The sequence below is a fragment of the Bombina bombina genome, chromosome 1, assembly GCF_027579735.1.
Source record: "Bombina bombina isolate aBomBom1 chromosome 1, aBomBom1.pri, whole genome shotgun sequence".
Lineage (NCBI taxonomy): Eukaryota > Metazoa > Chordata > Amphibia > Anura > Bombinatoridae > Bombina > Bombina bombina.
Window position 1 is genome coordinate 200,046,827 of NC_069499.1, and position 17,346 is coordinate 200,064,172.

Here is a 17,346-nt window from a genome sequence, read left to right on the forward strand (position 1 = left end):
TATACAATATACCCACAATTCTTCAGTTCCAATTGGAACATGTAAATTGTAGTTTGCACATGTAAATTGAAGTGCTAATCGATACTGTGTAAAGATATAATTTACACTAGGGCGCCGATTTATTATTGTGCGGGCGGACATAATACGCTCTTGCATATGCTGTGGGCATTTATCATTGCACAAGCATTTCTAGTGAAATGCTTGTGCAATGTTGCCCCCTGCAGATTCGCAGGGGTGTCAATCCCGATCATATCTGACGACCGCTACGTCTTAACTTTCGCTTCAGGCGGACCTGAAGCGAAGTGGGTCGGAAGCAGCATCCACTGCTTCATAAATCTACCCCTATACCTTCAATGCCGGTGGTAATGCTGCTTTTATAATTTCACTATGTCATAGAAGTATAGTAAAACGCCTCTTGGCGAGACTGCCTTCAAACACTCATTTCAGCCCTCTATAACATTCCACAGCCAATCTTGATTACAAGATGGATCCCTTTTTAAAATATCACCATTAGTACGACGCGTTTAACATTGGGCCCTAAATGTTTAATTTAGCATTATAATCTGTAAACTAATATTTCATTTATCTACATGAATATCCTTAAGGTCAGGAAATTTTATTTATACTCCCTTCCCTGAGAACATTCCTGTGGTCACCCATGACAGTGTTTAAATAAATGGGATCATTTAATTTATTGAATAATTGATAAAACACAAAAAAATATATTCACCTGCAGATCACGGGCCTGGCACAGCTTCAGGTTCTGTTCTCTCCAGGCATTCACAAGTTTGTCCCAGGTCTCTTCCACTTTGGAAAGGGAAGAACGTATTTCTTCAGAAGCATAATGTCCAGAGTTACACAGCTTCTGACCAGAAATCTTCACTGAGTTATATCTCTCTGCTCGAGCCTCGATCTCGGCCTGAAACCAAAGCATTCAAGTTTGTTATGATACAGAGATATGATTAGAAGAATGAGTGAGTGAATACAAATGACCTTAAGAATAAGGATGATGGTGAGAGCAAATATTCCTATTTCTGCTGGATTGCGTTGTTGGCTTTCTAAGACGTAGCCTAATCTTCAGCAAACATATGAATACTGCAACTTCGTTATTACAGAGTTTATGTCTTAAAAAATTATAGCTCTCATCTAATCTCACTTCCTGACAACATACTACTACCTAAGTAGCCGTCCACACAGAAAACCAACATACCATCATCTTGGTTCACTTCAATGCATAATCATATACCACCATTTCAGTTTGGTTCCAGACAACACACCATCTCATATGTTTCCTCCCATATAATATACCATCATTATCATTTAAGACTATAGCCCACTCTATTACCTTCAAGACTATTAACCATCAACTCAGTTCACTTTCAGACAAGTTGGCTACCACCCAAAGAATTCCACTACCTCGGTTTTTTTTCCAGATAAACACTGCTACCCCAGTTTCATTCAAGACACACATAACTATCTCAGTTGCCATCCAGACACACATAACCATTGCAGTTTCCTTCAATACACACAGACATCACTACTTCTTTTCCCCTCCAAATACACATCAACAACTCAATTCACATCCAAAGAATGCAGCAATACCTCAAAATACTTTTCCTGACAATACACCACAATGTAAGTTCCTTTCCAAACAATACAACTCCCCCTTGGTTTCCTTCCAGACAATTTACCATCACTTCCAGGCAATATACCACAACCTACTGAAACCCAAATAAAATGAGAGCGCTATGTAAAACTTAATCATATAGTTATATTATATGATTAAGGAAACTGCACTCAAAACAAATGGGAAATGCACAATTAAATACATTCTTAATAGAATGAGCCAAGAAACAACATTTCAAAAGTATAAACGCTCTACTACAGTACTATTATTTAGTCTACATTTTGCTTGTCCTTCTGATTTCATTGGAGATTGTGAGATTTACAGTATATTTGGACTTTTCAGTTTCTGGAATATTTTTGGAAAATGTTTTTGTTTTTTTTGTAAAAGGTTACACAATTGGGGAAAAATCTGACATATGAGAACACTGTTTCCATGCCTGAAGACATGTGCCAAGCAACTAATCCCCAGGAACATAACTATCATTGTCAACCAGACAACACCGATTATCAGTTGAAGGATAAACTTGTTTAAACAAAGATTATCAGTTGAAGGATAAACTTGTTTTGAGAGCCGTAAGAATCTTTTGGGATAAAATCTTGGCAAATGAACTTTGTGATAAAGTTTTCATGGCACCATCAAACCATGGAAACAATATGTTGCATTTCTGTGTGCAGGAAAAGTAAAAAAAAAGTCTGCTAAACACTTATAGGGACAGTCTAGTCCAAAACAAACTTTCATTATTCAGATAGGGCATGTAATTTTAAATAATTTTCAATTTACTTCTATCACCAATTTTGCTTTGTTCTTTTGGTATTCTTAGTTGAAAGCTAAATCTAGGAGGTTCAAATGCTAATTTCTAAGCCCTCGAAGGCTGCCTCTTAGCTCAGGGCATTTTGACAGTTTTTCCCCACTAGAGGGTGTTAGTTCATGTGTGTCATATAGATAACACTGTGCTCATGCACGTGGAGTTCCTATGAGCCAGCACTGAATGGCTACAATGCAAGTCTATCAAAAGAACTGAAATAAGGGGGCAGTTTGCAGACGCTTAGATACAAGGTAATCACAGAGGTAAAAAGTGTATTAATATAACTGTATTGGTTATGCAAAACTAGGGAATGGGTAATAAAAGGATTATCTATCTTTTAAAACAATAAATATTCTGGTGTAGACGGTCCCTTTTAAACAGGGACAGCTTCCACAAAAAACTGAAGCAAAAAATAAAAATAGTAGAGCAAAGACTGAATCCCTTCCACAAGCAATCTGTACAGTAAAGAAGAGTAAACATCGGAATCAAGCAAAAATATAATATGTATTGTGATACAAAGCACGTTTAACGTCTCTAAATCCAAGATAATGATGAGCTGGGGAACTGTAATACATATTTCACAAACTAATTACCTACCTTTCTTTCCTGATGTTCCTCAATCCTAGTTTTGACATCCACTGAGGTTTTTGGCAAACTGCTTCCTTCCATTAGAGCTTGGAGTTTTTGCATCCAGTTCATTAGCTCTCGGATGTCTGAGTTGAACCTTTGCAGATGGTAAGCAGCATCCAACTTTTCCTTCCTGCCAGAGAATGAAACACATTGTTCATAAAATGAGACAGATAGATTTGAGGTATAACAAATTGTTGGAAAATTTCAGCTAAAGAACTGTGTTTAGTTGTAACACAACAGCAAATAATAAGTTATAAAAGCATATAGGTTTGTATACTGTATGCACAGTTTATTTCAATTGAAGATAATTTATAGCAGCTATTAACACCTTCCATGATAATTTATAAAACCATCATACTGTATTAATTGACTGTTGTGGACTGTAGTAAATTTAAAGGGACAGTAAAGTCAAAATTAAACTGTCATGGTTCAGAAAGGGCATGTCATTTTAAACAAGTTTGCAATTTACTTTTCTTTCATGTAATTAGCAAGAGTCCATGAGCTAGTGACGTATGGGATATACATTCCTACCAGGAGGGGCAAAGTTTCCCAAACCTCAAAATGCCTATAAATACACCCCTCACCACACCCACAAATCAGTTTTACAAACTTTGCCTCTTATGGAGGTGGTGAAGTAAGTTTGTGCTAGATTCTACGTTGATATGCGCTCCGCAGCAGGTTGGAGCCCAGTTTTCCTCTCAGCGTGCAGTGAATGTCAGAGGGATGTGGAGAGAGTATTGCCTGTTTGAATTCAATGATCTCCTTCTACGGGGTCTATTTCATAGGTTCTCTGTTATCGGTCGTAGAGATTCATCTCTTACCTCCCTTTTCAGATCGACGATATACTCTTATATATACCATTACCTCTACTGATTCTCGTTTCAGTACTGGTTTGGCTTTCTACTACATGTAGATGAGTGTCCTGGGGTAAGTAAGTCTTATTTTCTGTGACACTCTAAGCTATGGTTGGACACTTTTATATAAAGTTCTAAATATATGTATTCAAACATTTATTTGCCTTGATTCAGGATGTTCAACGTTCCTTATTTCAGACAGTCAGTTTCATATTTGGGATAATGCATATGAATAAATCAATTTTTTTCTTACCTTAAAATTTGACTTTTTCCCTGTGGGCTGTTAGGCTCGCGGGGGCTGAAAATGCTTCATTTTATTGCGTCATTCTTGGCGCGGACTTTTTTGGCGCAAACATTTTTTCTTTGTTTCCGGCGTCTAACGTGTCGCCGGAAGTTGCGTCATTTTTGACGTTTTTTGCGCCAAAAGTGTCGGCGTTCCGGATGTGGCGTCATTTTTGGCGCCAAAAGCATTTAGGCGCCAAATAATGTGGGCGTCTTTTTTGGCGCTAAAAAATATGGGCATCACTATTGTCTCCACATTATTTAAGTCTCATTGTTTATTGCTTCTGGTTGCTAGAAGCTTGTTCACTGGCATTTTTTCCCATTCCTGAAACTGTCATTTAAGCAATTTAATCAATTTTGCTTTATATGTTGTTTTTTCTATTACATATTGCAAGATGTCCCAGATTGACCCTGAGTCAGAAGATACTTCTGGAAAATCGCTGCATAGTGCTGGGTCTACCAAAGTTAAGTGTATTTGCTGTAAACTTGTGGTATCTGTTCCTCCAGCTGTTGTTTGTAATGAATGTCATGACAAACTTGTTAATGCAGATAATATTTCCTTTAGTAATGTTACATTACCTGTTGTTGTTCCTTCAACATCTAATACTCAGAGTGTTCCTGATAACATAAGAGATTTTGTTTCTAAATCCATTAAGAAGGCTATGTCTGTTATTCCTCCTTATAGTAAACGTAAAAGGTCTTTTAAAACTTCTCATATTTCAGATGAATTTTTAAATGAACATCATCGTTCTGATTCTGATAATGATTCTCTGGTTCAGAGGATTCTGTTTCAGAGGTTGATGCTGATAAATCTTCATATTTATTCAAAATGAAATTTATTCATTCTTTACTTAAAGAAGTCTTAATTGCATTAGAAATAGAGGATTCTGGTCCTCTTGATACTAAATCTAAACGTTTAAATAAGGTTTTTAAATCTCCTGTAGTTATTCCAGAAGTTTTTCCTGTCCCTGATGCTATTTCTGAAGTAATCTCCAGGGAATGGAATAATTTGGGTAATTCTTTTACTCCTTCTAAACGTTTTAAACAATTATATCCTGTGCCATCTGACAGATTAGAGTTTTGGGACAAAATCCCTAAGGTTGATGGGGCTATCTCTACTCTTGCTAAACGTACTACTATTCCTACGGCAGATAGTACTTCCTTTAAGGATCATTTAGATAGGAAAATTGAATCCTTTCTAAGAAAAGCTTACTTATGTTCAGGTAATCTTCTTAGACCTGCTATATCTTTAGCGGATGTTGCTGCAGCTTCAACTTTTTGGTTAGAAGCTTTAGCACAACAAGTAACAGATCATAATTCTCATAGCATTGTTAATCTTCTTCAACATGCTAATAACTTTATTTGTGATGCCATCTTTGATATCATTAGGGTTGATGTCAGGTATATGTCTCTAGCCATTTTAGCTAGAAGAGCTTTATGGCTTTTAAACTTGGAATGCGGATATGTCTTCTAAGTCAACTTTGCTTTCCCTTTCTTTCCAGGGTAATAAATTATTTGGTTCACAGTTGGATTCTACTATCTCAACTGTTACTGGAGGGAAAGGAACTTTTTTACCACAGGATAAAAAATCTAAAGGTAAATTTAGGTCTAATAATCGTTTTCGTTCCTTTCGTCACAATAAGGAACAAAAGCCTGATCCTTCACCCACAGGAGCGGTATCAGTTTGGAAACCATCTCCAGTCTGGAATAAATCCAAGCCTTTTAGAAAACCAAAGCCAGCTCCAAAGTCCACATGAAGGTGCGGCCCTCATTCCAGCCCAGCTGGTAGGGGGCAGATTACGATTTTTCAAAGAAATTTGGATCAATTCAATATCTTTGGATTCAGAACATTGTTTCAGAAGGGTACAGAATTGGCTTCAAGATAAGGCCTCCTGCAAAAAGATTTTTTCTTTCCCGTGTCCCAGTAAATCCAGCGAATGCTCAAGCATTTCTGAAATGTGTTTCAGATCTAGAGTTGGCTGGAGTAATTATGCCAGTTCCAGTTCTGGAACAGGGACTGGGGTTTTATTCAAATCTCTTCATTGTACCAAAGAAGGAGAATTCCTTCAGACCAGTTCTGGATTTAAAAATATTGAATCGTTATGTAAGGATACCAACATTCAAAATGGTAACTATAAGGACTATCCTGCCTTTTGTTCAGCAAGGGCATTATATGTCCACAATAGATTTACAGGATGCATATCTGCATATTCCGATTCATCCAGATCACTTTCAGTTTCTGAGATTCTCTTTCCTAGACAAGCATTACCAGTTTGTGGCTCTGCCGTTCGGCCTAGCAACAGCTCCAAGGATTTTTACAAAGGTTCTCGGTGCCCTACTATCTGTAATCAGAGAACAGGGTATTGTGGTATTTCCTTATTTGGACGATATCTTGGTACTTGCTCAGTCTTCACATTTAGCAGAATCTCATACGAATCGACTTGTATTGTTTCTTCGAGATCATGGTTGGAGGATCAATTTACCGAAAAGTTCATTGATTCCTCAGACAAGGGTAACCTTTTTAGGTTTCCAGATAGATTCAGTGTCCATGACTCTGTCTCTGACAGACAAGAGACGTCTAAAATTGATTTCAGCTTGTCAAACCTTCAGTCTCAATTATTCCCTTCGGTAGCCTTATGCATGGAAATTCTAGGTCTTATGACTGCTGCATCGGACGCGATCCCCTTTGCTCGTTTTCACATGCGACCTCTTCAGCTCTGTATGCTGAACCAGTGGTGCAGGGATTACACAAAGATATCTCAAATGATATCTTTAAAACCGATTGTACGACACTCTCTGACGTGGTGGACAGATCACCATTGTTTAGTTCAGGGGGCTTTTTTTGTTCTTCCGACCTGGACTGTAATTTCAACAGATGCAAGTCTGACAGGTTGGGGAGCTGTTTGGGGGTCTCTGACAGCACAAGGGGTTTGGGAATCTCAGGAGGTGAGATTACCAATCAATATTTTGGAACTCCGTGCAATTTTCAGAGCTCTTCAGTCATGGCCTCTTCTAAGGAGAGAATCATTCATTTGTTTTCAGACAGACAATGTCACAACTGTGGCATATATCAATCATCAAGGAGGGACTCACAGTCCTCTGGCTATGAAAGAAGTATCTCGGATACTGGAATGGGCAGAATCCAGCTCCTGTCTAATTTCATGCGGTTCATATCCCAGGTATAGACAATTGGGAAGCGGATTATCTCAGTCGCCAAACGTTACATCCGGGCGAATGGTCTCTTCACCCAGAGGTATTTCTTCAGATTGTTCAAATGTGGGGACTTCCAGAAATAGATCTGATGGCCTCTCATCTAAACAAGAAACTTCCCAGGTATCTGTCCAGATCCAGGGATCCTCAGGCGGAAGCAGTGGATGCATTGTCACTTCCTTGGAAGTATCATCCTGCCTATATCTTTCCGCCTCTAGTTCTTCTTCCAAGAGTAATCTCCAAGATTCTGAAGGAATGCTCGTTTGTTCTGCTGGTGGCTCCAGCATGGCCTCACAGGTTTTGGTATGCGGATCTTGTCCGGATGGCCTCTTGCCAAATGTGGACTCTTCCGTTCAGACCAGACCTTTTGTCACAAGGTCCTTTTTTCCATCAGGATCTCAAATCCTTAAATTTGAAGGTATGGAGATTGAACGCTTGATTCTTAGTCAAAGAGGTTTCTCTGACTCTGTGATTAATACTATGTTACAGGCTCGTAAATCTGTATCTAGGAAGATATATTATCGAGTTTGGAAGACTTACATTTCTTGGTGTCTTTCTCATCATTTTTCCTGGCATTCTTTTAGAATTCCGAGAATTTTACAGTTTCTTCAGGATGGTTTGGATAAAGGTTTGTCAGCAAGTTCCTTGAAAGGACAAATCTCTGCTCTTTCTGTTCTTTTTCACAGAAAGATTGCTAATCTTCCTGATATTCATTGTTTTGTACAAGCTTTGGTTCGTATAAAACCTGTTATTAAATCAATTTCTCCTCCTTGGAGTTTGAATTTGGTTCTGGGGGCTCTTCAAGCTCCTCCGTTTGAACCTATGCATTCACTGGACATTAAATTACTTTCTTGGAAAGTTTTGTTTCTTTTGGCCATCTCTTCTGCTAGAAGAGTTTCTGAATTATCTGCTCTTTCTTGTGAGTCTCCTTTTCTGATTTTTCATCAGGATAAGGCGGTGTTGCGAACTTCTTTTAAATTTTTACCTAAGGTTGTGAATTCTAACAACATTAGTAGAGAAATTGTGGTTCCTTCATTGTGTCCTAATTCTAAGAATTCTAAGGAGAGATCATTGCATTCTTTGGATGTAGTTAGAGCTTTGAAATATTATGTTGAAGCTACTAAGAATTTCCGAAAGACTTCTAGTCTATTTGTTATCTTTTCCGGTTCTAGGAAAGGTCAGAAGGCCTCTGCCATTTCTTTGGCATCTTGGTTGAAATCTTTAATTCATCATGCTTATGTCGAGTCGGGTAAAACTCCGCCTCAAAGGATTACAGCTCATTCTACTAGGTCAGTTTCTACTTCCTGGGCATTTAGGAATGAAGCTTCGGTTGATCAGATTTGCAAAGCAGCAACTTGGTCTTCTTTGCATACTTTTACTAAATTCTACCATTTTGATGTGTTTTCTTCTTCTGAAGCAGTTTTTGGTAGAAAAGTACTTCAGGCAGCTGTTTCACTTTGATTCTTCTGCTTATAATTTCAGTTTTTTTCATTATAAGATTTAAACTTTATTTTGGGTGTGGATTATTTTCAGCGGAATTGGCTGTCCTTATTTTATCCCTCCCTCTCTAGTGACTCTTGCGTGGAAGATCCACATCTTGGGTAGTCATTATCCCATACGTCACTAGCTCATGGACTCTTGCTAATTACATGAAAGAAAACATAATTTATGTAAGAACTTACCTGATAAATTCATTTCTTTCATATTAGCAAGTCCATGAGGCCCACCCTTTTTGTGGTGGTTATGATTTTTTTGTATAAAGCACAATTATTCCAATTCCTTATTTCTTTCATGTAATTAGCAAGAGTCCATGAGCTAGTGATGTATGGGATACACATTCCTACCAGGAGGGGCAAAGTTTCCCAAACCTTAAAATGCCTATAAATACACCCCTCACCACACCCACAAATCAGTTTTACAAACTTTGCCTCCTATGGAGGTGGTGAAGTAAGTTTGTGCTAGATTCTACGTTGATATGCGCTCCGCAGCAGGTTGGATCCCGGTTTTCCTCTCAGCGTGCAGTGAATGTCAGAGGGCTGTGAGGAGAGTATTGCCTATTTGAATGCAATGATCTCCTTCTACGGGGTCTATTTCATAGGTTCTCTGTTATCGGTCGTAGAGATTCATCTCTTACCTCCCTTTTCAGATCGACGATATACTCTTATATATATATATACCATTACCTCTGCTGATTCTCGTTTCAGTACTGGTTTGGCTATCTGCTATATGTAGATGAGTGTCCTGGGGTAAGTAAGTCTTATTTTCTGTGACACTCTAAGCTATGGTTGGGCACTTTTTTTATAAAGTTCTAAATATATGTATTCAAACATTTATTTGCCTTGACTCAGGATGTTCAACATTCCTTATTTTCAGACAGTCAGTTTCATATTTGGGATAATGCATTTGAATCAATAATTTTTTCTTACCTTAAAAAATTTGACTTTTCCTGTGGGCTGTTAGGCTCGCGGGGGCTGAAAATGCTTCATTTTATTGCGTCATTCTTGGCGCGGACTTTTTTGGCGCAAAATTTTTTTTTTTCTGTTTCCGGTGTCATACGTGTCGCCGGAAGTTGCGTCATTTTTTGACGTTCTTTTGCGCCAAAAGTGTCGGTGTTCCGGATGTGGCATCATTTTTGGCGCCAAAAGCATTTAGGCGCCAAATAATGTGGGCGTCATTTTTTGGCGCTAAAAAATATGGGCGTCATTGTTGTCTCCACATTATTTAAGTCTCTTTATTTATTTGCTTCTGGTTGCTAGAAGCTTGTTCACTGGCATTTTTTCCCATTCCTGAAACTGTCATTTAAGGAATTTGATCTATTTTGCTTTATATGTTGTTTTTTTTTTTCTATTACATATTGCAAGATGTTCCACGTTGCAACTGAGTCAGAAGATACTTCAGGAAAATCGCTGCCGGTGCTGGAGCTACCAAAGCTAAGTGTATCTGATATAAACTTTTGGTATCTGTTCCTCCAGCTGTTGTTTGTATTGAATGTCATGACAAACTTGTTAATGCAGATAAAATTTCCTTTAGTACTATTACATTACCTGTTGCTGTTTCGTCAACATCTAATACTCAGAGTGTTCCTGATAACATAAGAGATTTTGTTTCTAAATCCATTAAGAAGGCTATGTCTGTTATTTTTCCTTCTAGTATACATAAAAGTCTTTTAAAACTTCTCTTTTTTCAGATGAATTTTTAAAATGAACATCATCATTCTGATACTGATAATGGTTCTTCTGGTTCAGAGGTTTCTGTCTCAGAGGTTGATGCTGATAAATCTTAGTATTTGTTCAAGATGGAATTATTTGTTCTTTACTTAAAGAAGTATTAATTGCATTAGAAATTGAGGATTCTGGTCCTCTTGATACTAAATCTAAAACGTTTAAATCAGGTTTCTAAATCTCCTGTAGTTATTCCAGAAGTGTTTCCTGTCCCTGGTGCTATTTCTGAAGTAATTTCCAGGGAGTGGAATATTTTGGGTAATTCATTTACTCCTTCTAAAAACGTTTTTAAGCAATTATATCTTGTGCCATCTGACAGATTAGAGTTTTGGGACAAAATCCCTAAGATTAATGGGGCTGTCTCTACTCCTGCTAAAGATCCTTTAGATAGGAAAATTGAATCCTTTCTAAGAAAAGCTTACTTGTGTTCAGGTAATCGTCTTAGACCTACTATATCCTTAGCGGATGTTACTGCAGCTTCAACTTTTTTGGTTAGAAGCTTTAGCGCAACAAATAACAGATCATAATTATCATTTGCATTTCTATAACATGCTAATTATTTTATTTGTGATGCCATCTTTTGATATCATTAGAGTTGATGTCAGGTATATGTCTCTAGCTATTTTAGCTAGAAGAGCTTTATGGCTTAAAACTTGGAATGCTGATATGTCTTCTAAGTCATCTTTGCTATCCCTTTCTTTCCAGGGTAATAAATTATTCGATTATCAGTTGGATTCTTTTATCTCAACTGTTACTGGAGAGAAGGGAACTTTTTTACCACAGGATAAAAAATCTAAAGGTCAATTTAGGTCTAATAATCTTTTTCGTTCCTTTCATCACAACAAGGAACAAAAGCCTGATCCTTCATCCTCAGGAGCAGTATCAGTTTGGTAACCTTCTCCAGTTTGGAATATATCCAAGCCTTATAGAAACCCAAGCCAGCTCCTAGGTCCACATGAAGGTGCGACCCTCATTCCAGCTCAGCTGGTACGGGGCAGATTATGTTTTTTTCAAAGAAATTTGGATCAATTCCGTTCACAATCTCTGTTTTTCGGAACATTGTTTCAGAAGGGTACAGAATTGGCTTCAAGTTAAGGCCTCCTGCAAGAGATTTTTTTCTTTCCAGTGTCCCAGTAAACCCAGAAAAGGCACAAGTAGTAAGAAGTGAATACAGCGCCAACAAGAGGCCAAGGGATAAATATACTCACAGAGAGATAAAAGAAGATTATTTAATGAACCATGTTAAAAAGCATCAGTAATAAAAGACTATATATAAAAAATGTAAAAAGCACATATAAATAAAATTACAAATACAGGAATATCTTACAGAAGCGGCTCAAAGGGCCAAAGCTGATAATTACAATAAAAACAGAGGTAATAACAGGTGATCAGTGTGAGTGGTACACCAGAATAAGAGTGTATACTGATAAAACAGAATTAGCCTAAGTACAACTGTAGCAAGTACATCAAGCAAAAAACTAATAAACAATAATACAAACAATAGTGTTCAAAATTAGTGTTACAAAAATAGTGTTCCAAAAAATAGAAAAATGCACTGCAGTGCAAAAAAAGGGGGTAGCAAAATAATTGTATAGATACAATCAAATAGTGAGTGAGTGCAAATGGATATAAAAATGCTAGCTACTTAATCCAGTGAGGTTAAGATATAATTAAATAAAATACACAATATGCAATAACATAAAAAATAAAATACACAATATGCAATAACATAAAAAATAAAAAATAATAAAATATAAAATATAATCCAAAAAAGTGTTCAAAAAGTTGATCAACAAATGTTAGTGAAGAACAAAAATAAGTCAATCAAAACTAAAAAATGGAAAAAATGGGTGATGAAAAGCAAGGTGAAAGTGAGGAAATTGATTCCTTCCAATGTTAGTTACTTTGACAGATCCAAATTCCTGAGTGTGGTTGCTGAAGTAGCTGAATGGATCCTAGCACCTGTCAGCTGCTCCTATGGTATCCTAAAAAGTGTCCCTGTAAAAAAAAGAAATTCACAACATAGTGTATCCAATATGAGAAGGAAGTAAAGATTAAAGTAATGCTTACCAATATGTCAACGCGTTTCTGCCCTCAAAAAAGGGCCTTTCTCAAGGGTAACCGCTTTAGGTTTCCATATAGATTCGGTGTCCATGACTCTGTCTTTTTCAGACAAGAGACGTCTAACATTGATATCAGCTTGTCAAAACCTTCAGTCACAATCATTCCTTTTGGTTGCCTTATGCATGGAAATTTTAGGTCTTATGTCTGCTGCATCGGACGCGATCTCCTTTGCTCATTTTCACATGCGACCTTTCCAGCTCTGTATGCTGAACCAATAGTGCTGGGATTAAACAAAGATATCTCAATCAATATCTTTAAAACCGATCTGACGTGGTGGACAGATCACCATCGTTTAATTCAGGGGGCTTCTTTTTTTCTTCCGACCTGGACTGTATTTTCAACAGATGCAAGTCTTACAGGTTGGGGAGCTGTATGGGGATCTCTGACGGCACAAGGAGTTTGGGAATCTCAGGAGGTGAGATTACCGATCAATATTTTGGAACTCCGTGCAATTTTCAGAGCTCTTCAGTCTTGGCCTCTTCTGAAGAGATAATCGTTCATTTGTTTTCAGACAGACAATGTCACAACTGTGGCATACATCAATCATCAAGGAGGGACTCACAGTCCTCTGGCTATGAAAGAAGTGTCTCGAATTCTGGTTTAGGCGGAATCCAGCTCCTGTCTAATTTCTGCGGTTCATATCCCAGGTATAGACAATTGGGAAGCGGATTATCTCAGCCGCCAAACGTTACATCCGGGCGAATGGTCTCTTCACCCAGAGGTATTTCTTCAGATTGTTCAAATGTGGGAACTTCCAGAAATAGATCTGATGGCGTCTCATCTAAACAAGAAACTTCCCAGGTATCTGTCCAGATCCCGGGATCCTCAGGCGGAGGCAGTGGATACATTATCACTTCCTTGGAAGTATCATCCTGCCTATATCTTTTCGCCTCTAGTTCTTCTTCCAAGAGTAATCTCCAAGATTCTGAAGGAATGCTCGTTTGTTCTGCTGGTAGCCCCGGCATGGCCTCACAGGTTTTGGTATGCGGATCTTGTCCGGATGGCCTCTTGCCAACCGTGGACTCTTCCGTTAAGACCAGACCTTCTGTCACAAGGTTCTTTTTTCCATCAGGATCTCAATCCTTAAATTTAAAGGTATGGAGATTGAACGCTTGATTCTTGGTCAAAGAGGTTTCTCTGACTCTGTGATTAATATTATGTTACAGGCTCGTAAATCTGTATCTAGAGAGATATATTATCTGGAAGACTTATATTTCTTGGTGTCTTTCTCATCATTTTTCTTGGCATTCTTTTAGAATACCGAGAATTTTATAGTTTCTTCAGGGTGGTTTAGATAAGGGTTTGTCCGCAAGTTCCTTGAAAGGACAAATCTCTGCTCTTTCTGTTCTTTTTCTCAGAAAGATTGCTAGTCTTCCTGATATTCATTGTTTTGTACAAGCTTTGGTTCGTATAAAACCTGTTAAGTCAATTTCTCCTCCTTGGAGTTTGAATTTGGTTCTGGGGGCTCTTCAAGCTCCTCCTTTTGAACCCATGCATTCTTTGGACAATTTAATTACTTTCTTGGAAAGTTTTGTTCCTTTTAGCGTTCTCTTCTGCCAGAAGAGTTTCTGAATTATCTGCTCTTTCTTGTGAGTCTCCTTTTCTGATTTTTCATCAGGATAAGGCGGTGTTGCGAACTTCTTTTAAATTTTTACCTAAGGTTGTGAATTCCAACAACATTAGTAGAGAAATTGTGGTTCCTTCATTATGTCCTAATCCTAAGAATTCTAAGGAGAAATCGTTGCATTCTTTGGATGTTGATAGAGCTTTGAAATATTATGTTGAAGCTACTAAGTCTTTCCGAAAGACTTCTAGTCTATTTGTCATCTTTTCCGGTTCTAGAAAAGGTTAGAAAGCTTCTGCCATTTCTTTGGCATCTTGGTTGAAATCTTTTTATTCATCATGCCTATGTCGAGTCAGGTGAAACTCTGCCTCATAGGATTACAGCTCATTCTACTAGGTCAGTTTCTACTTCCTGGGAGTTTAGGAATGAAGCTTTGGTTGATCAGATTTGCAAAGCAGCAACTTGGTCCTCTTTGCATTCTTTTACTAAATTCTACCATTTTTGATGTGTTTTCTTCTTCTGAAGCAGTTTTTGGTAGAAAAGTACTTCAGGCAGCGGTTTCAGTTTGAATCTTCTGCTTATGTTTTTATTAAACTTTATTTTGGGTGTGGATTATTTTCAGCAGGAATTGGCTGTCTTTATTTTATCCCTCCCTCTCTAGTGACTCTTGCGTGGAAAGATCCACATCTTGGGTAGTCATTATCCCATACGTCACTAGCTCATGGACTCTTGCTAATTACATGAAAGAAAACATAATTTATGTAAGAACTTACCTGATAAATTCATTTCTTTCATATTAGCAAGAGTCCATGAGGCCCACCCTTTTTGTGGTGGTTATGATTTTTTTGTATTAAGCACACTTATTCCAATTCCTTATTTTATATGCTTTCGCACTTTTTTCTTATCACCCCACTTCTTGGCTATTCGTTAAACTGATTTGTGGGTGTGGTGAGGGGTGTATTTATAGGCATTTTGAGGTTTGGGAAACTTTGCCCCTCCTGGTAGGAATGTATATCCCATACGTCACTAGCTCATGGACTCTTGCTAATATGAAAGAAATGAATTTATCAGGTAAGTTCTTACATAAATTATGTTTTATCATCAAATTTATTTTTTCTCTTGGTATTTATTGTTAAAAAGGCTAAACCTAGGTTGGCTCATAGGCTGATTTCTAAGACTCTGCAGTCCACTTCTTATCTCACTGTCTGGCTGTGAATATCTAATAACATGTACTGTTTGTTCATGTGAGCCATATAGATAACATTTTGCTCATTCTAGTGGAGTTATTTAAGAGTCAGCACTAATTGCCTGAAATGCAAGTCTGTTAAAAGATCTGAGGAGGAGGAGGCAGCCTGCAGAAGCTTAGAGTCATAGAGGTAAAACGTATATCAACATAACAGTGTTGGTTATGTAAAACAGGGGAATGGTAAATAAAGGTATTACCTATCTTATAAAACTATAACATTTTTGGTCTTAAGTGTCCCTTTAACTTGATTTTAGAAGAAATTGGAAACCACAAAAGTTGGGATGCACACTTCTTTCCCAAAAGCATTTCTTGTGTGATTGTATATTTTACATGTGCTGTACACTTGGTACAATGCATCCTATTTATCAAACAGAGACATTTGCTGATCTCTTGTCTGAAAAGTTCACCAGATTTCCTGGACATTACAGACTCTGAAACCTTTATTGAAGCTTTGGCAAATATTAAGGGCTTTGCAATGTTTAACTGAACTATCAAACATTTCATGTTTCTTAGTATGGGGACAGTCTAGGCTAGATAAAAAGTGGGACACTAAAGTTAGTGTGGGACGCAATAAGCAATTTTCGCGATCCTCACTAACTTGAGCTTGTATTACAAGTTGAAAGTAAATGGGTACGCTAGAGTGCAAACAGAATTTGTACTCGTCGGGTTAGTGTGGTTAGTGTGACTGAAGAGTTGGGGAGCGATTTATGAAGCAGCGTTTGCTGCTTCCGACCCACTCAGCTTCAGTTCTGCCTGAAGCGGAAGTTAAGAAGCAGCGGTCCTAAGACCGCTGCTCCTTAAATCGTCTGCCACCTCTGAGGTGGCGGACAGCAATCAGCCCGATCGAATATAATCAGGCTGATTGACACCCCCTGCTAGCGGCCGATTGGCCACAAATCTGCAGGGGGCGGTATTGCAATTATAAATGCCGACAGCGTATACTGTCTGCATTTATCGATGTGCTGTGGATATAATTCGCTATAGCGGATCGTGTCTGTCCGCACCATGATAAATCTACCCCCTAAAGTGCAAGAAAAAATGTGAGCAAACAAAGAATGCGGGGCAGGAGACTGAAGTAAAAGGCTAAAACTTCACATTTATTGTAAGAGATAAAAGCACATCACAAAGTGTGAGCCGGGTATAGCGGCATACTTAAGCCTTTTTACGCATGCCTTCCTCATAGACAGTGCTGCATCTGGCTAAACAGTCCTCTTAAATATCAACATGAACACCACGTGATGTGTGAACATACGTAGCTGTTAACCCTTCATCATCTAATTATACATAAGGACATTAAATAATTATTTACAATCATTAGATTATAAATAGATAGCCATACACAAGTAAGTTAACATCAATATCTATATTAATAATATGAAAATATCCAGTATGTGTACATAGCTATAAAAATGGGCTGTTGCTTCCTATATGTTTAATGAAGCTTGCTAACAAACTCTGCCCTATAATACTGCAGTGTTTTTTGTCTTTTTCAACATTCATGCAAGAACTATTCACAAGTTTATGGTTCCCATGGACATTATATGGTATAGATAACTATAGGAAAATATAGCAATGCCATATAATTTTTGCAGATGTATTCTGGTTACATGATGTCTAGAACGTTTGTTATCTATGGGTATTTGTACTTTTGCGTGTAATTTTAACATTTGTAATAATACATATTTGATTTATAACTATGAATAGAGTGCTGAATTCCATTTTCTTTTAAATGAAATTCAAGACTGAGTAGATTTCATATATCTCCCTTTCTCTCTTCTGAGCA

The 17,346-nt window shown here is 37.7% G+C and overlaps 1 protein-coding gene across 1 annotated transcript in view; it reads right to left on the reverse strand.

Annotated features, from left to right (window-relative positions):
* The window catches only part of SPTBN5 (spectrin beta, non-erythrocytic 5), a 391,859-nt gene that overhangs the window by 128,268 nt on the left and 246,245 nt on the right, over positions 1–17,346 (reverse strand). Inside the window, exons 39-40 of the mRNA XM_053697828.1 lie at positions 3,030–3,192; positions 731–919 (exon numbers count right to left, since the gene is read on the reverse strand). Of these exons, the coding sequence (XP_053553803.1) occupies positions 731–919; positions 3,030–3,192 (352 nt within the window). The remainder of the gene's footprint in view (positions 1–730; positions 920–3,029; positions 3,193–17,346) is intronic.